Source organism: Salvelinus namaycush, chromosome 8, assembly GCF_016432855.1.
Source record: "Salvelinus namaycush isolate Seneca chromosome 8, SaNama_1.0, whole genome shotgun sequence".
In the NCBI taxonomy this organism is placed as follows: Eukaryota; Metazoa; Chordata; class Actinopteri; order Salmoniformes; family Salmonidae; genus Salvelinus; species Salvelinus namaycush.
In genome coordinates, this window is record NC_052314.1 from 59,507,288 (window position 1) to 59,527,529 (window position 20,242).

The 20,242-nt window shown below is 41.9% G+C and overlaps 3 protein-coding genes across 6 annotated transcripts in view; all 3 read left to right on the top strand.

Moving 5' to 3' along the window:
* Positions 1 to 20,242, top strand: part of LOC120052984 (oocyte zinc finger protein XlCOF7.1-like) — a 164,375-nt gene that overhangs the window by 42,556 nt on the left and 101,577 nt on the right. The window lies entirely within an intron of this gene.
* LOC120052998 (gastrula zinc finger protein 5-1-like) lies at positions 3,838 to 7,717 on the top strand. Its single transcript, XM_039000251.1, has 3 exons — positions 3,838 to 4,035; positions 6,114 to 6,244; positions 6,449 to 7,717. The coding sequence occupies exons 1-3, from the start codon at positions 3,966 to 3,968 to the stop codon at positions 7,199 to 7,201; spliced, it is 954 nt and encodes a 317-aa protein (XP_038856179.1). The 5' UTR covers positions 3,838 to 3,965; the 3' UTR covers positions 7,202 to 7,717.
* LOC120052911 (sal-like protein 4) overlaps positions 13,249 to 20,242 on the top strand; it is a 74,589-nt gene continuing 67,595 nt past the window's right edge. For all 4 annotated transcript variants that reach the window (XM_039000133.1, XM_039000134.1, XM_039000136.1 and 1 more), the window contains exons 1-5: positions 13,249 to 13,742; positions 13,976 to 14,106; positions 14,308 to 14,478; positions 17,113 to 17,277; positions 17,633 to 17,744. In XM_039000133.1, coding sequence (XP_038856061.1) covers positions 13,460 to 13,742; positions 13,976 to 14,106; positions 14,308 to 14,478; positions 17,113 to 17,277; positions 17,633 to 17,744 — 862 coding nt within the window. In that variant the 5' untranslated portion in view covers positions 13,249 to 13,459. The remainder of the gene's footprint in view (positions 13,743 to 13,975; positions 14,107 to 14,307; positions 14,479 to 17,112; positions 17,278 to 17,632; positions 17,745 to 20,242) is intronic.

A 20,242-nucleotide genomic window follows, 5' to 3' on the forward strand; every position in this document is an offset into this window, starting at 1 on the left:
ATAGCTACTGTAGACTTCTACATAGTTTAGTCAGGTTTCTCTAATGATGACTTTTGACTTATCATAGCTAACTTGTATTTTCCCACATCTTATTTATGTCCACCATGATGGGTTTAACAACAATGAAGTCATTCTATAACTACAGTATAGGACTCAAATGTAGTTGCGATTGGTAAACACTCCATGTTGAAAGTGTGTTTATTATTTCTGTGTGTGTGTATGTACATACGTACTGGAGGGAGTGTATGTCTGTGTTATCTGTATCACCTCTCTCTTCCAGGAGGAGGAGAGTCCAGAGGTGCTGCTGGTGAAGGAGGAGGGCTGTGAGGAGGGTCTGGGGAACCCTGAGGGGACCATGGTCATGGAGGACATCCAGACTACACCTCCTCCTGAACCCACAGAGGAACCAGCTGAGCAGCACAAGACCACACAGAGTCTCACTGAGGTAAGCCCACTGTGAACTACTGTCTGAATGGTATTAGGTCAGGTCCCGTATCCACAAAGCCTCTTTGAGTAGGAATGCTGATCTGGGATCAGTTTTGTCTTTTAGATCATAATGAATAAGACCTGATCCTCAATTAGCACTTTTACTCAGACTCTTTGTGCTGGGCCCATATCCACAAAGGATCTCAGAAAAGGTCCTAAGAATCCTATAAAAACCTGTTTTTAAGTCTAAAAAATCTCCCTGCTCAGAGTAGGTTTTAAGATGATGTTAAGACACTGCCCATACATACTCTTGTGCCAGGAGTAAAATCGACTCAAAAAATATTCTCAGCTGATAATTACAACAGTTTGAGTTACCGCAAAGGAAAGATAGTGATGATGCTCATTGACATTGTTGCAAATGATGGGGAATAACCAATCACAATGAGGCATCGCCAACTGTGAACTCTATAGCACGCTTCAGACAACCACGGTGAATGTGACTGTACATCAAATGTTGCCATGGTAAACGTTTGATATCATTTTCACCTGACAAGATCACTTTGCCTTCTCTTAATTATTGCCTAATATGTTGGCATGCATAGCCTTTTTTTTTTTTTTTTTTATAATTACCATTATCAACACATCGTGACTCCTGTTTAACAATTTTAAATTGCTTTGTCACAGTAGGAATCAAGTCACTTGCCGATAATGTTGTATACAATGTTGCCTACAACATTTTAAAGGTCTATTATTTTAATTAAACACAACCAAAGTTAACATATGCCTTCAATTGCCCAATTTAAGTATATTTTTTTAACAACGTGATATTGCGCTCCAAAATGATGACTTGAAATAACATAATGTAGGCAATAGAATAATAACACTGCTACATTAATGTGGATGCTACCATGATGAGTGAGAAAGTTTGAGGCATAAATATCACCCCCCTTTCCCCAATAAAATAAATAACTGCTAACCTCCCCTGTTATTGGTAATGCTAAGAGGTTGCATGTCTTGGGGGTATGATCTTTGTGACTTTGTACATTTCTGACTCATCATCATTTCATTCAGGACTATCTGTAATCATGGTAGCATCCACATTAATGTAGCAGTGTTCATAAACTATTCTTACTTAAAATAAAAGTGACTCCAAAATGACACAATACATGATTTACCATTCATTTCTATTGGGCACAACTTAATCTGTCTGTTGCCTCGTATGAAACATTGGATCTCAAATCCAAAATGCTGGAGTAGGCTATAGAGACAAATTAAGTTTTAGCTTCACTGTCCAAATAAATACATAGGGGAGTGTGCGTCACCATGTCACTGTGATAAGAGCCAATTTATGCTTGATCTGAAAATGTGGTCGGAGGTGACGTATGGATGGTGTGACGCAATTGCGGAGCCTCCAGAGCAGAGGCACGCAGAAGCCAAATTGAGCTCCGTACCACATCAACGTGCGCCTCTCAAATTGTGTAACAGTGTGGAGGGCTCCGTATAGCTCCGCATTGACATGATTAGTTGACGGTAGGTGAGGGCGGGAGGTCTAGTATAAACACACACTCACTTCCTTGACAACAGCTCTGTGCTGCTTGGTGAAGTGCAAGAAATATGAATGCCCTGATTTCTGCAGAGGCCATATCACTGTAAATGCTGTGCGGTCAATGCAGATGTCGGTTAGACCATACAGCACCTTTTAGTCTACAGTCCATGACCTCAAGCTGTTTGCAGTAAATGGCCTATAAGCCATGTGATGACTGAGGTGAAATATTATGAACTGAAGTGCACATGTACTTGTTGTTCCAGACTTACTTGTCTATACAAACTGAGTCAGAGTATACTTCTGTTTAGGAGTGTAATATTATGAACTAAAGTGCACATGTACTTGTTGTTCCAGACTGACTTGTCTATACAAACTGGGTCAGAGTATACTTCTGTTTAGGAGTGTAATTAACCACATACCCCTCATTAACCCTTTGTTAACTTGTCATTTGAAACAGGCTTGAGTAAATACCTGTTTTTAGAGAGACAGTAAACCTAGGCTAGAACAAGGACAGTTTAATATTTACCTTACTGAGGTGATGTAGATGGAATAAAGACATATTACTTTCTACTTTATTCTTGTTAACACACATCTTTCTAAACCAGTCTGCTCTGCGCTTGAAAAATATTGATCACGAATAGGAGATTTGATGTCTAATGTAATAATCAGTACCGTATTTAAAAGACATGTTATAACATTTTCATTTAGCGACACCGTTTGAGCAATGATGCCAATCAATAACATTGTATAGAGATCCCAATAAATTACTAGAGGGGCTTTGTCATCAACCCTAAAAGTTCTATAAAGGCGCGATAATGGCAGCCATGTTGGTCAGGGAGAAATCCAAACCAGTCTAATTGGAATGATTGGCAATAGGGGCATAATCCTGATTTGACTTATACAGGAAAATAAAAGTAAGGCATGTGATATCAAAAATTGTATAATAGAATTCTTGTCAACCTAAAATATTGTCATGATTATAAGTACAGTTTATATGAGTTTTATACAAATTTTCTGTATAAATAGCCTCTAAAATATATGTAAACTGACCATAAATGTCTCAAGTTGGCTTTTCCACTTGGAAAGTGGTGAGTGCTATTATACGATAGTTTATCAGTACTTGTTGCATTTACAACTTGTCTAAGTTCTGTCATCAACTGATTTCAGCCAGTGTATGGTATGTTGGCAGTTAATTTGACAAATTCATAAAATTATTCCTCTAAAACAGACTGGCTAGTTAGCTAACAAACATGCAGTGCAGATACATTCTTAAAATGTATTATTTGAACCAATATTTTATCACAGCACTGGCAAAGCATGGTTGACCAACTCCCTGACAGAAATGGCTGACCTTTAACTCATCGCAGGCAAAGTCAAAATTGGCTATATCGTAAAAATGAATGAAAACAAAAATTGGGTTTTAATTAAAGGTTAGACGTAAGGTTAGCAGTGTGGTTAAGTTTAAAATCCCATTTTAATTAAAAAAACATTGTATAAATGGGCGGGGCTTATGACTTTGTGGCTGTGGTAACGACCCCATAAGAAGGTTTATGTCCTTTCTAGTACCGGTATTCTAATTATATGTAACATCCTTTCTCGCCAGTGTAAACGGAAGTGAAGTGAACAGTGCCGAAGAACATTTTCCACGTTAGCGTTTTTATTGTTGTTATTTAGACGCGTATTTACCGGCACAGCATCACATACGTACCCCCATGCAGCCTTTAATTCGTGTTGGAGACAGGACTTGGTTCATAGATGTTAACTAGGTAACACGAGCGAGCTGCTAACAATGGCTAACTGTATGGTTTTTCACACTCAAATAGCCTCCATTATGGAGGTGCTAGCGAATGCAGCTGTGGCAGATATCTGTAAACTCGTAGACGACGACTATGCAGTGTTTCGTTTGGAAATAACTCAAAGCCAGAAAGAAAACAGGACATTGCGGAGGAAGCTACAGGAACTGAAGGTGTCACGGGAGCGCGCAGAGAGGACAATGCGAGAGCGAGTCCTCGCCAGTCCCAGTAGTGTCAAGATCCTCGACCGATACAGAGGAATGGCAAGAGGTACATTTCGCAGAAGGCGGATGCTGCGCGGCCTTAGGCGTTCATATGTACAGTAGCTCCACTGGTGGAAAGGGGACCCAGTTGTCATACTTGAGCAAAAGTAAAGATACCTTATTAGAAAATGACTAAAGTAAAAGTCACCCAGTAAAATACTACTTGAGTAAAAGCCTTAAAGTATTTGGTTTTAAATATACTTAAGTATCAAAAGTAAATCTAATTGCCAAAATATACGAAAGTATGAAAAGTAAAAGTATAAATCATTTCAAATTCCTTATACACTGCTCAAAAAAATAAAGGGAACACTTAAACAACACAATGTAACTCCAAGTCAATTACACTTCTGTGAAATCAAACTGTCCACTTAGGAAGCAACACTGATTGACAATAAATTTCACATGCTGTTGTGCAAATGGAATAGACAAAAGGTGGAAATTATAGGCAATTAGCAAGACACCCCCAATAAAGGAGTGGTTCTGCAGGTGGTGACCACAGACCACTTCTCAGTTCCTATGCTTCCTGGCTGATGTTTTGGTCACTTTTGAATGCTGGCGGTGCTTTCACTCTAGTGGTAGCATAAGACGGAGTCTACAACCCACACAAGTGGCTCAGGTAGTGCAGCTCATCCAGGATGGCACATCAATGCGAGCTGTGGCAAGAAGGTTTGCTGTGTCTGTCAGCGTAGTGTCCAGAGCATGGAGGCGCTACCCCTTACCCAAGAGAGGTTAATTTATCATCTAATCACAGCCTTCTTCAACTTCGCCAAACAGCTGATGATTTAACAAAAGCGCATTCGCGAAAAAAAGCACAATCGTTGCATAAATGTACCTAACCATAAACATCAATGCCTTTCTTAAAATCAATACACAGAAGTATATTTTTTTAAACCTGCATGTTTAGTAAAAATAAATGCATGTTAGCAGGCAATATTAACTAGGGAAATTGTGTCACTTCTCTTGCATTCAGTGCAAGCAGAGTCAGGGTATATGCAACAGTTTGGGCCGTCTGGCTCGTTGCGAACTGTGTTTCTTCCTAACAAAGACCGTAATTAATTTGCCAGAATTTTACAGAATTATGACATAACATTGAAGGTTGTGCAATGTAACAGCAATATTTAGACTTAGGGTTGCCACCCGTTCGATAAAATACGGAACGGTTCCGTATTTCACTGAAAGAATAAACATTTTGTTTTCGAAATTATAGTTTCCGGATTTGACCATATTAATGACCAAAGGCTCGTATTTCTGTGTTTATTATATTATAATTAAATCTATGATTTGATATTTGATAGAGTAGTCTGAGCGGTGGAAGGCAGCAGCAGGCTCTTAAGCATTCATTCAAACACAACTTTACTGCGTTTGCCAGCAGCTCTTAGCATTGCTTGAAGTACAGCGCAGTTTATGACTTCAAGCCTATCAACTCCTTATCAACTCCTGAGATTAGGCTGGCAGTACTAAAGTGCCTATAAGAACATCCAATAGTCAAAGGTATATGAAATACAAATAGTGAGAAAGAGGAGAGGAGAGAGAAATAGTTGACGCGTCATAATTCCTATAATAACTACAACCTAAAACTTCTTAACTGGGAATATTGAACCATCAGCTTTCATATGTTCTCATGTTCTGAGCAAGGAACTTAAACGTTAGCTTTTTTACATGGCACATATTGCACTTTGACTTTCTTCTCCAACACTTTGTTTTTGCATTATTTAAACCAAATTGAACATGTTTAATTATTTATTTGAGACTAAATAGATTTTATTTATGTATTATATTAAGTTAAAATAAGTGTTCATTCAGTATTGTTGTAAATGTCATTATTACAAATATATATATATAAAAATGAGCCGATTAATCTGTAATTGCTTTTTTTGGTCCTCCAATAATCGGTATCGCCGTTGAAAAATCATAATCGGTTGACCTCTACAATCAATAAATAGTATATCAATAAGTTATGAGAAGTGTTACCTTACATCCTTGCCAATTCTAGACAGTGTCAAAACTGTCAATAGTGTACAATATAGTGTTGAGCATTGATGGTACCTAACCTAACCATCTCTTTTCCCCCAATCACTCTCTCAGGTGAAGGACATATCACTGGAGGCAACAGGAGCTTTGTGAAGCCAGCGGGACACAATACATGGAGAGATGACCAACCAATCACTGTTGATGAGGGGAATGGAACCTCAACCCAGCACGTTATTGTGATGGAGGTTAGTGTAATAGTGTTGCATAAAATATGAGTTACTTTGTAAATCAAATGTGGGCTGTTTATTTCAGAATGGCTCACCTCAGCTATTCACTTGCTAACATTTACATCCTAATGTATCTGCCATATGGCTTGTAAGACTTCCATATGATATTGTTATTAAATTCTAATCATGTACTGGTAATAACATCCTATCTTATTGTGTCAGTCTGCAGATACAGAGGCTGCAGGTCCTGGGGTGAAGCCTGAAAGAAAGGAGGACCTACAGCATAGCATAAACATCCAGACTGGAACGGCTGGAGCGCCCCCTATAGCAACGGAGGACTCCACCACCGCACCAGCGCAGCCCAGAGCCGGCTCAGAGTATTTACCGGTATTTCACCAGATCCAGAGGACGGTTCATTCCCGTGGAGATGGTGACGCACCAGTCACTGGCGTTGATGATCCATCATGTTCTTACAGTACAGAGATGGACCCTGGACACTCACAGGGCAGAGATTTCTTAGATTACAGGGAAAGCTTAGAGACAAATCCAAATGTTGCGACCCACTCCCCTGTACACATTCTCAGGGATTGCGACCCAGTGTCCACGTCGATGGGGCCTTCTGATTCACACGCCCACGTCCTTTTCAATCAGGTATTGAACGCAAACGACATGGCTAGAGCCCAGGCTCAGGGAGGGGGAGCCACATCAGGCAATAGTAAAGAGAAACGGTTTCTCTGCATGTTCTGCAACAAAGGCTTCAGCTGCCCCCAGAAGGTGGAGATCCACCAGAGGGTCCACACAGGGGAGAAACCTTTCAGCTGTACCCAATGTCACATGTGCTTCGCTGAGGCTGGCAGCCTGAAGAGGCACCAGAGGGTGCACACAGGGGAGAAACCCTACAGCTGCCCCCAGTGTGAGAAGAGGTTCTCCCACCAGCACCATCTGAAGAGGCACTTGAAGGTCCACACGGAATAGAAGCCGTTCGCCTGTAAGCACTGTCGGAAGAGGTTCTCATAGAGGAGCTTCCTCAGGATTCCACTCTATAACATAGAAAGTTACCATTCCATTCATGTAAACACTTCTGATGTTTAGATCAAATCCTTCCCTAAAGATAGACTGAGCGAGATGACGTAGATCAATTTCCACAACATCAAAGATCGTTGAAGGCCAAGACATTTTGGGATATATGCGCCTAAAAAGTCTTAACATAATTTAGCCCAGTACAGACACTATGTTCACAAATGCCTATTTCATTACTTCCATTCAACTACTTTTTCTTCTTCAATAATCACTTTTATTATTATTTTTATTATTTTTTACCACTTTTTCTCCCCAATTTTGTGGTATCCAATTACAGTCTTGTCCCATTGTTGCAACTCCCGTACGGACATGGGAGAGTCGAAGGTCGAAAGCCCTCTGAAACACAACCCAGCCGAGCCGCTTCTTGACACAATGCCGCTTAACCCGGAAGCCAGCCACACCAATGTGTCGGAGGAAACACCGTACACCTGGCAACCGTGTCAGCGTGCATTGCGCCCGGCCCGCCACAGGAGTTGCTAGAGCACGATGGGACAAGAACATCCCTGCCGGCCAAACCCTCCCCTAACCCGGACGATGCTGAGCCAATTGTGTGCCGCCCCATGGATCTCCCGGTTGCGGCTGGCTGAGACAGAGCCTGGACTCGAACCAGGATCTCTTGTGGCACAACTAGCACTGTGATTCAGTGCCTTGGACCACTGCGCCACTTTACTAATAAACACTTTTAATGAGAACATTTATGCAGTTCATTAAGTTAATGCAGATTTGTAGTTGAGATGTGTATGTGTGGTTTTCATATGGTGTATTTAAAACGTGTTTGTTTAATAAACAGAAAATAGGACTTTCATTCTAAGACTTTCCCTGTTGGCCCATGTTGACTCCAGTGCTTCCCACAGTTATGTCAAGTTGGCTGGATGGGGGACCATTTTTGATACACATGGGAAACTGTTAAAAGTGAAAAACCCAGTAGTGTTGCAGTTCTTGACACAAACCAGTGCGTCTGGCACCTACTACCATACCCAGTTCAAAGGAACTAAAATATTTTGTCTTGCCCATTCATCCTCTAAATGGCACACATGCACAATCGATGTCTCAAGGCTTAAAAATCATTCTTTAACCAGTCTCATCCCCTTTATCTACACTGATTGAAGTGGATTTAACAAGTGACATTAATAAGGGATCATAGCTTTCACCTGGATTCACCTGGTCAGTCTGTCAATTAGTACTCTTAGTGTATATGATCTTCTGTACAATTTGTGTTTACAGTCTGCAGGCCATGAGGACTTGCTGATATCCAGTCTTGTTGGCGGGAGAGAGTGGACCTCTGAGGTGGCTGGTCATAAGCCATGGCCCCGGATCAGAACCCTGGATCAGGAGTCATCCTTCCTTCCCGAGTCGAAACCAGGACCGAACCACAAGGGACAGAGACTCCACCACCACACAGCACATAATCCCACCAACACCCAAACAATGGCTAGAGGTCAAGGGGGTCAGACTACACCTGAGGGTGGTGGCTCCTGCTTCTACCTCTGGTGTTTTTGGGTCACAACGTGGGAGGCCAAAGCCGTACACTTGCTCCACGTGTGGTAAGCGCTTCGCTAAGGCAAAATATGTGAAGTAGCACCAGACCGTTCACACCAGGGACAGGCCCTGCAGACTGTTACAAAAGCTTCTCCTTCCTGAGTAGCTTTATAAAGACATCGAAATGTCCACAATGGGGAGACATCGTAGCAGTATAGTTATCATGTGAAGTGTCTTGAGGTAAGAGGCTAATCAACCACATTAACCCTTTGTTAAATTGTCATTTGAAACAGGCTTGTAAAATAACTACCTGTTTTTAGCGAGACAGTTAATCTAGGCTAGAACAAGGACTGTTGAATATTTACCTTACTGAGGTGATGGAATAGTCATTCATTCTATTATTTTCTACTCTATTCTTACTAAACAAGTCTGTTCTCAGCTTGAAATATACTGATCATTGGAGATTTGATGTGTAATGTAATAAGCAGTACGGTATTTTAAAGAACCACACCCTTTGAGCTGACGCCAACCAATAAGATCCTTTCTCTTCTGTGTAAACGAAGTGGGCAAAATTATGCTTGACAGGAGAGCCACCAGACAGCTGAGATGCAGGTAAGCACTGGACTTCAGCAAGAACGGTGAGAGTCATGACGAGGAAGAATGGCGCCAATCTCAAACCTACGTCTTCCGAATATAAATCTAGTGTTGGTTTTTCGTATTAAACAACTACTGAGGCTGATTTCCTTACGTCTTAAGTTGAAGAGAGTGATGAAGTTTTTTTTATTTTTTAAATGGAGGAGCGGCTTCAGAGCCACAAGTTGTGGCTGCTGCTGTGTTTGTGGAGCATGAGGGGGGAAAAGCAGAGTTGGGGACGAGAAATCTGCAACCTGTCCACGATCAATTCTTTGTTGATTGGAGTACGATTCAAGGAAAAAGTCGACCATGGGGTTTTGTCTGACCCGTATGATGTCTCGGAGTGAGTGGAGAGTAAGCGAGGGAAAGTTCATTCACTCAAGGTTGCGAGGAGTGGCTTCATTATCATAGGGTGTACCACCATCTGCCGGAGGAACTGAGTTTTGCGCTTGGTTCGTCTGAGGTCACGAGAAGTAACGCGCTTTAGCCTATGGAACAGAGCTCCTCTCTAGGGAGTGTCTTTGGCTTTAAAGACAATTACAATTGTAGGCTATAACAAATTGCAGTAACAGAAGGCTACAGTAATTGAGAATGCAAATCATTAATGATTACTTACACTGAACAAAATATAAATGCAACATGTAACAATTTCAAAGATTTTACTAAGTTACAGTTCATATAAGGAAATCAGTCAATTGCAATAAATTAATTAGGCCCTGATCATTGCACATGACTTGGAATACAGATATGCATCTGTTGGTCACAGATACCTTTAAAAAATGGTAAGGCCTCCCGAGTGGCACAGCGGTTTAACAAGCTGTAGACCTTACTCAATCGTTGCACCCACACTGCTTCCGACCTCAACAAGCGTTTGCTTAGCCAGGCGCTAAAATTGAACTTGGTTCTATTTGTGACGCATAATATGCTGCAAGTCCCGGGAGATGGGAGAGGCGGTCATGGAAGAACGTGGAAGTTTTCAGCATCGAGGAATTGTGTACAGATCCTTGCAACATGGGGCCGTGCATTATCATGCTGAAACATGAGGTGATGGCGGCGGATGAATGGCACGACAATGGGCCTCAGGATCTCGTCACGGTATCTCTGTGCATTCAAATTGCCATCGATAAAAAGCAATTGTGTTCGTTGTCCGTAGTTTACGCCTGCCTATACCATAACCCCACCGCCACAATGGGTCACTTTGTTCACAACGTTGACATCAGCAAACCACTCGCCTACACGACGCCATACGTCTGCCATCTGCCCGGTAGAGTTAAAATTGGGATTAATCTGTGAAGAGCACACTTCTCCAGTGTGCCAGTGGCAATTGAAGGTGAGCATTTTCCCACTGAAAACTGCCGAACTGCACTCAGGTCAGAACGACGAGCTTCCCTGAGACGGTTTCTGACAGTTTGTGCAGAAATTATTCTGTTGTGCAAACCCACAGTTTCATCAGCTGTCCGGGTAGCTGGTCGACACCTTAACCATTACACCAAGAGGTTCTAAGTCTAGAGCAGAGCAGAACATGTTACATGTGAGTCTCAGCATTTAATCATTTTAAAGATATTTTTGTAAATAAAAGACCAGGCCCCTTCTGGATCCGCCCCTTCTCTCACAAACACCGCTCTAGCTCAGCCCTTGTTAATCACACAGACAAATGGTTGGTACCAGCAGATGCAAAATAGATATAATCCAATTGTAAAACCCAGAAGAATGTAGCTCAAACACAGTGGGCGTGTCCGAATACCCATACTTGCGTCCTAAATAGTAGACTGTTTGAATATGTGATAAAAAAAAATGTAATGTGACATTTCGAAAATTTACTGTACTTTTAATGTCATACTCATTTTGGCTTTGACAACAGCTAAAATCAGATATGGGGATGTGCTACCGAAGTTAACCAATAACGCGAAACAGCCCAATCGCGCATGACGCATTCTCAATATGCGAAAATAGGACGTTTTTATAGTATGTGAATTTTAAAAAATCGAGTATGGTTTAAATGTCAGGATGTTATAATTTCAGCTCTTCATCTATACGTAACAAAAATATAAATGCAACATGCAACAATTTGAGACTTTGCTGAGTTCAAATCAAATTGTATTTATCACATGCGCCGAATACAACAAGTGTAGACCTTATAGTGAAATGCTTACTTACAAGCCCTTAACCAACAATGCAGTTTTAGTTCATATAGTTACAGTTCATATAAGGAAATCAGTTAATTGAAATACCTGAATTAGTCCCTAATCTATGGATTTCACATGACTGGGCAGGGGTGCAGCCATGGGAATGAGTTTAAAGGGCTTTATTACAGACAGAAATACCCCCTCCCTCCCCCCGACGATCCCGTAGGTGAAGAAGCTGGATGTGGAGGTCCTGGGCTGGTGTGGTTACACGTGGTCTGCAGTTGTGAGGCCAGTTGGATGTCCTGCCAAATTCTCTAAAACGATGGAGGTGGCTTATGGTAGAGAAATAAACATTGACTTCTCTGGCAACAGCTCTGGTGGACATTACTGCAGTCGGCATGCCAATTGCACGCTCCCTCAACTTGAAACATCTGTAGCATTGTGCAAACTGCACATTTTAGTGTGGCTTTTTATTCTACCCAGCACAGGGTGCACCTGTATAATGATCATCCTGTTAAATCAGATTCTTGAAATGCCATACTAGCCGGTGGATGGATTATCAGGACAAATGATAAAATATTCACTAACAGGGATGTAAACAAATTTGTGCACAAAATGAGAGAAATAATTTTTATGCGTATGTAACATTTCTGGGATCTTTTATTTCAGTTAATGAAACATGGGATCAGCACTTTATATGTTGCGTTTTATATTTTTGTTCGGTGTAGTTGAGTTTGATTCACACTTTTCCACAATGCATTGGAAATTCTGCCTTCTCCCTACAGTTTTCAGCGATTAACTTTGCCCACGACTGGCTCATGGGACTCTGTGTTTGAATGTAAATAATCATTGCTTGCGATACGGCTGTGGAAACAATTGTCCCTTATCTTTATTCAAAACATACGGGCCTTCTTTCATCACCGTGAAAGAATCCTTCAAATAAAAAATATACACTTAATGTAATTAGCAGTTTTGCACAGATCCATACAACTGTGACTTTATGACCAACATTATCCTATTTATACTTTAGTAAATTTCAACACCAGTATTAATGTTTCTGACTCATATTGATGCCACATAGAACCAAATTATCTGGTTTTAAACAGCCTAAGGGACAGTTGACATTTATTTTAACCATATACTCTTTAAGCTATGAGGCCAACCAATAAGATCCTTTCTCTTCAGTAATGGAGAGGCCAAGGGCTTAATAAGAAGTGATTTTTATTTATTTTTAAATGGTAGGAGTTGTGGAACAGGGAGGGAAAGGGAAGACACCTGTATAAGATCCAGGAAAAGGTGGGGGAGGTCCTCAGGTCAAGAGAAGGAAGGAAAGTCTAATCACAAGGCTGAGACTCATAAGGCTCAACAGCACTTTGAAATCAGTAGGGAAACATCCAACTGGAAAGTGTAATCACTGCCAAGAGATGGAGACAGTGGAACACATTCCATTTCAGTGGCAGCGATATAGGAGGCAAAGATACAATTTGCTATAAGGATTAAGGAATAATGGTATTGAGGAGTAATATTGAATTTAAAAAAAACCTTACGCTGATATTGTATTTATTTATGTATTCCGTTTCCTTGGGGAGAAGGCGGGGTTTGATGAGTAGAGTTCAACTTTAGACACGTTCCCTGTCGCTGGTTCACACTCCAGTCCAGTTGGTGGTGGTAATGCATCACTAAAGTTGATTGCCAACCGCCATTTAAAAACCACAGAAGTGTAAACGAAAGTGAAGTGACCAAGAACAACTTCAACGTTAGCGGTTTTATTAGTTATATATTAATTAACACACGACCTCAACATGACTTAACTACACAGCATTACATACTTATCCCAGGTAGTCTTTAATTCGTGTCGGAGACAGGACTTGGGTGATACATCTGTTATCTAGGTAACGCTGACTAGCTGCTAACAATGGCTAACTGTATGGTTTTTCATACTCAAATAGCCTCCATTATGGAGGTGCTAGCGAATGCAGCCGTGTCAGAGGTCTGTAAACTCATAGATGACGATTACGCAGTGTTTCGTTTGGAAATAACTCAAAGCCAGAAAGAAAACAGGGCATTGCAGAGGAAACTACAGCAACTCGAATTGAAGATGGCGCGGGAGCGCGCAGAGAGGACAATACGAGAGCGCGTCCTCGCCAGTCGACCCAGTAGTGTCAAGATCCTCGACCGATATAGAGGAATGGCAAGAGGTACATTTTGCAGAGGTTGAGGGGCCTTTCGCCCCGTTCACATATGCAGATTTTTTACTTTAGATGTCTTAATCACATGTAGTATGCTATAGTTCTCCTGATTACTTGGCAAACTTACTGAAAGACACTCACATTCTAACCAGATAATAGATTTCCTATTATTTACTCTTTGAAAACATGTGCATTGACAGCAGAGTACCTAACCACCTATTTTCCCCCATTAACTCTCTCAGGTGAAGGAAGTCTCACTGGAGGCCACAGAAGCTTTGTGAAGCCAGTGGGACACAATACATGGAGAGATGATCAACCAATCACTGTTGATGGGGGGAGTGGAACCTCAACCCAGCACGTTATCATGATAGAGGTTAGTGTAATAGTATTACATCAAAATTACAGTACATCAAATGTGGCCAGTTTAATTCAGAAAGGCTCCCCTCAGCTTTTCACCTGCTTATATGTAACATCCTCATTTATCTGCCATAGGGGAGCTTGTGAGACTTCCCTACGACATAGTTTTCCAAATCTATTCATGTACCGGTAATAACCTTCTCTCTTCTGGTGTCAGTCTGCAGAGGCTGCAGGTCCTGGGGTGACACAGGAGACGTCTGAAAGAGAGGAGGACCTACGGCACAGCATAGACATCCAGACTGGAGAAGTGCCTGGAGTGGTGCCCTCTGTAGCCACTGGGGACCTCGCCAACGTGCCCCAGGCCAGGTCCCGGTGCAGCATCACGGAGGTCAGTTTAACGCCGAACGTGGCCCTCAAGTCAGAGACAGACACCGAGACCTTAACTGTAAAACACAGGCTCTTACACACAGGATCTGTCCACAGATCAGACCCAGAGAGACTGGGACTGGGGCCACTGGGATGTCCTGCTGCTCCCAGCTCAGAGTATTTACCGGTATTTCACCAGAGCCAGAGGACTGTTAAATCCTTGGAGATGGTGATACGTTAAACACTGGTGGTGATGATCTGTCTTGCTCTTACACTACAGAGATGGACCCTGGCAACATATCCTTGGGTTTAGAGGCACAGGTTAATCTGTCTAGAGGGGACTGGAACCACTACAGTGGTAGTGTATACTCTGAAGGGTGCCTAGATAAGAAAGGTGAGGTTATAGTCGTAGATAGCGACTGTGAAATTTGAAGGTGATTCTCCTCTGACATGGAATCAGACAAGACTCACTTAGGGGAAGGACACTAACAAGGCAGAGATTTCTTAGACTACAGGGAAAGCTTAGAAACAAATCCAAATGTTGCATCCCACTCCCTTTTACACACGCTCAGGGGTCGCGACCCAGTTTCCACGTCAATAGGTCCTTCCGATTCACATGACTGCGATCAGTTATTGAACTCAAAGGGCCAAGGCTCGGGGAGGGGGAGCAACATCAGGCAGTAGTAAAGAGAAACGGTTCCTCTGCATGTTCTGTAGCAAAGGCTTCTGCTGACCCCAGAAGGTGAAGATCCATCAGAGGGTCCACACAGGGGAGAAATCCTACAGCTGCCCGTAGTGTGAGAAGAGGTTCTCCTACCAGAACCAGTTAAAGATGCACCTGAAGGTCCACATTGGAGGAAGGCTGTTTGCCTGTATCCGAGAGGAGCTATCTCAGGATACACCAGAAGAAAAAACATTCCACTCTATAACATAGAAAGTAACCATTCCACTCGATCGCTTCTGACGACAAAGATTACTTTTCATTGTTGTCAGCATAAAATATCCACAGATGCATTTGGAATAACGAGAGTAACAGATTTCAGTGTTGAATATTCCTGGGTAGAATATTGCATCCAGACATTGTAGGCTACGTGATGTTTACAAATGCCTATTTCATTACTTCCATTCAACTACTTAATTTTTTCCCCCAAGACACTTTTAATGAGAAATTATGCAGTTTATCAAGTTAATGCAGATTTTTAGTTGAGACATTACATTTTTATATTTACATTTGAGTCATTTTGCATTCCCTTTTATCCAGAGCGACTTACAAATTAGTCTTACAAAAGCTGGGTGAGACAACCACACAACATATTTGTAGCACGATGGATTCATTTAAGATACTCTTTGAAGAGGTAGGGCCTCAGATGTCTTCGGAAGATGGGCAGAGACTTTGCTGTCCTAGCTTCAGCGTTAAGCTGGTTCCACCATTGGGGTACCTTGACAGAGAAGAGCTTTGACTGGGTTGAGCAGATGTGGCCAATCAAGTCAAGTTTATTTTATATAGCCCTTCGTACATCAGCTAATATCTCGAAGTGCTGTACAGAAACCCAGCCTAAAACCCCAAACAGCAAGCAATGCAGGTGTAGAAGCACGAAGAAGCCAGAGGTGGCAGAACGGAGTGCTCGGGTTGGGGTGTGTAGGGTTTGAGCATAGGCTGAGGTAGGGAGGGGCAGTTCCCTTTGCTGCTCCATAGGCAACCAATATGGTCTTGTAGTGGATGCGAGCTTCGACTGGAAGCCAGTGGAGTGTGTCGAGGAACGGGGTGACATGGAAGAACTTGGGAAGTTTGAGTACCAGACGGGCTGCGGCGTTCTGGATAAGTTGCAGGGGTTTGATGGAACAAGCAGGGAGCCCAGCCAACAGAGTTGCAGTAGTCTAGACTGGAGATGACAAGAGCCTGGATTAGGACTTGTGCCGCTTTCTGTCCGAGGAAAGGTCGTACTCTATGGATGTTGTGGACTATGAACCTGCAGGAGAGTCAATGCTTTGATGTTTGCAGAGAATGATAAGGTGTTGTCAAGGGTCACACCAAGGTTCTTTTCACTCTGGGAGAGGGACACCATGGAGTTGTCAACCATGATGAAGAGGTCTTGGAGCGGGCAGGCCTTCCCCGGGAAGATAAGCAGCTCCGTCTTGTCGAGATTGAGCTCGAGGTGGTGGGCTGACATCCAAGCGGAGATGTCTGCCAGGCATGCCGAGATGCATATGTGTGTGGTTTTCATATGGTGTATTTAAGTTGTTTATGTTTAATAAACACACAATGGGACTTTTCATTCTAAGACTTTCATTGAGACTCTCTTTAGTATACATCACATCTGATCTCATCTTATTCTGCATAAACATGACAGCGCATTATAACCAGTATATACCTACACATACCGACACACTAACAAACACCTGCTGTACACGTCAAAATAGTTTAGTCAGGTTTGCCTGATGATTCATTTTGACTTATCATAGGTGACTCCTATTTACCCACAACATCATATTTATGTCCACCATGATGGATTTAACAACAATGAAGTCATTCTGTAACTACATTATAGGACTCAAACGTAGTGGGGATGGGTAAACACTCCATGTTGAAAGTGGGTTTATTATCTCTGTGTATGTACCTGAGGGTGTATATATCTGTATCACCTGTCTCTTACAGGAGGAGGGTGGTCTAGAGGTGCTGCTGGTGAAAGAGGAGGGGTGTGAGGAGGGTCTGGGGAACCCTGAGGGGACCATGGTCATGGAGGACAACCAGACTACACCTCCTGCTGAAACCACAGAGGAACCAGCTGAGCAGCACAGGACCACACACAGTCTCACTGAGGTGAGCCCACTGTAAACTACTGTCTGTATGGTATTAGGTCAGGGCCTGTATCCACAGAGTGGGAGTGCTGATCTGGATCAGTTTTGTCTTTTAGATCATAATGAATGACTATATAGGCAGATGGGGACCTGATCCTAGATCAGCACTCTTACTCTGACACTTTGTGAATACGGGCCCAGGTCTTGACCATGCCTTTGAATTATAAAACTATTAAAGAGTGCCAAGTGATCAAATTAACTAACATGTTTGCATAGTACTCACAGCAGTCCCTCATTGCCCAATCAGAAGATGCTCCATACCAGGGTGCTCATATCAGATTTCTTGATCCAACATCCTCTCACTCTGTATCTCTTAGTCAGTAGACATGGAGGATGGAAAGCCTGATCTGCTGCTGGTCAAAGAGGAGACATTAGAATATGGACCAGAGAGCATTGATCTGCTGAGTGGTCTGAAGATGGGGGAGCAAGGTGAGGGAGAAATGCGTTCTGTGCCTAAAGAAAGTATTCATACCCCTTGACTTTTTCCACATTTGTTGTGTTACAGCCTGAATTCAATTTGTATTAAATAAATAACAAATTCTCACCCATTTACACACAATACCTCATAATGACAAAGTGAAAACATGTTTTTAGACATTTTTTAAAATGAAATTCAGAAATATCTAAGTCGCATAAGTATTCACACTCCTGTGTCAATACATCCTAGAATCACCTTTGGCAGAAATTACAGCCGTGAGTCTGTCTGGGTAAGTCCTGCTGAAAAGTGAATTTGTCTCCCAATGTCGGTTGGAAAGCAGGCTGAACCAGGTTTTCCTCTAGGATTTTGACTATGGATCTATTCTCTAGGATCTATTCCGTTTATTTTCATTACCAAAAAAACTCCCTAGTCCTTGCGGATGACAAGCATACCAATAACATGATGCAGCCTCCACCATGCTTGAAAATATGAGGAGTGGTACTGGATCTGCCACAAACATAACACTTTGTATTCAGGACATAGTTAATTTCTTTGCCATATTTTTTGCAGTTTTAATTTTGTGCCTTGTTGCAAACAGGATGCATGTTTTTCTTATGTTTATTTTTTGGGGGGGGGGGTACTTTTTTTTAATACATTTTTCGTGATGTCCAATTGTCCCATCGCTGCAACTCCTGTACGGACTCGGGAGAGGCGAAGGTCGAGAGCCGTGTGTCCTCCGAAACACGACCCCGCCAAGCCGCACTGCTTCTTGACACTCACTTAACCCGGAAGCCAGCCGCACCAATGTGTCGGAGGAAACACCGTACAGCTGGCGACCGAAGTCAGAGTGCATGTTTACATAGAAAAACACACATTATAATGTATGAACTAAAAAAACAATGACTTATCAATGACCCAAGTCCAGCTCAGATTATCCCTACCATTGTGTCACTGAGTTGTCAGAGTGCTGCTGCAAAAGTACATTGTCAGTCATAATATGTCCCTCTAACTGCCCTGAATGCCTCTGTTGATCCTACAGCTATTGTTTGCAGTAATCGTGTGCCTATGAACGAGAGTTCTACTCTTAGCACTGAGGCGGTGTGCCCTAGTAGGAGGTACACTGTGTGCAGCTCACCCTGCACTATCAACTCAAACATAAACATTGTCATGTCTACTTCTGATCAGCTTCCCATTAAGAAACAAGGTTCATGAAATCAATAATTTGAGGCGGCAGCGTAGCCTAGTGGTTAGAGCATTGGACTAGTAACCGAAAGGTTGCAAGATCGAATCCCCGAGCTGACAAGGTACAAAATCTGTCGTTCTGCCCCTGAACAAGGAAGTTTAACCCACTGTTCCTAGGCCGTCATTGAAAATAAGAATTTGTTCTTAACTGACTTGCCTAGTTAAATAAAGGTAAAATAAAAAATAACTTGCTAGTAACAGATGACATTCATATTCTGAAATGCACTTAGATAAAACCTTTGATAATACAGTGGCAGCAATACATGGTTATAACATCTACAGAAATGCCAATGGAGGCGGTGTTGCGGTCTATATTCAGAACCACATTCCTGTAGAGATTAGAGAGGATCTCATGATGAATACTGTTGATGTAATATGGCTACAGGTTCATCTGCCTCACCTAAAGCCCATTCTTGTGAGAAGCTAACAGTCAATATCTGGATAATGTGTGTGAAATGTTTTATAATGTATGTGATATCAACGGGGGGGTATATTTTCTGGTAATTTCTATATTGACTAGCTTTCATCAAGCTGCCCACTCAAGAAAAAGCTTCAAACTGTAACCAGTGCCTGCCATTAGTCAATCTACCAGGGTAGTTACAAACAGCACAGGAATGAAATCATCAGCATATATTGATCACATCTTTACTAATGCTGCCAAAATTTGCTTTAAAGCAGTATCCAAATCCATCGGATGTAGTGATCACAATATAGTAGCCATATCTAGGAAAACTAAAGTTCCAAAGGTTGGGCCTAATATAGTGTATAAGAGGTCATTCTAATAAGCATGCATCCATTAAGAAAATGACTGTTGAATTCCGTTTGATTTATGAGGAATTAAAACATTTTATGGTTTTGAGGGATGAGGCGAAAGGAATGGCAAATAAGTTTGGCTGCACAACCGATTGGCAAATGTGACTAAACTGAATAAAAAGAAGAAACTATACTATGAAACAAAGATGAATGATAGTAAAAAGCTTTGGAGCACCACCTTAATTAAAATGTTGGGCAAAAAGGGTAACTCAGATCCATCATTCATTGAATCAGATGGCTCATTCATTACAAAACCCACTGATATTGCCAACTACTTGAATCATTTTTTTCATTGGCAAGTTTAGCCAATTTAGGCATGACATGCCAGCAACAAACGCAGACACTACACATCCAAATATAACTGACCAAATTATGAAAGAAATGCATTGTAATTTTGAATTTCCTAAAGTGAGTGTGGAAGACGTGAAAAAAGTGTTGTTTATCAACAATGACG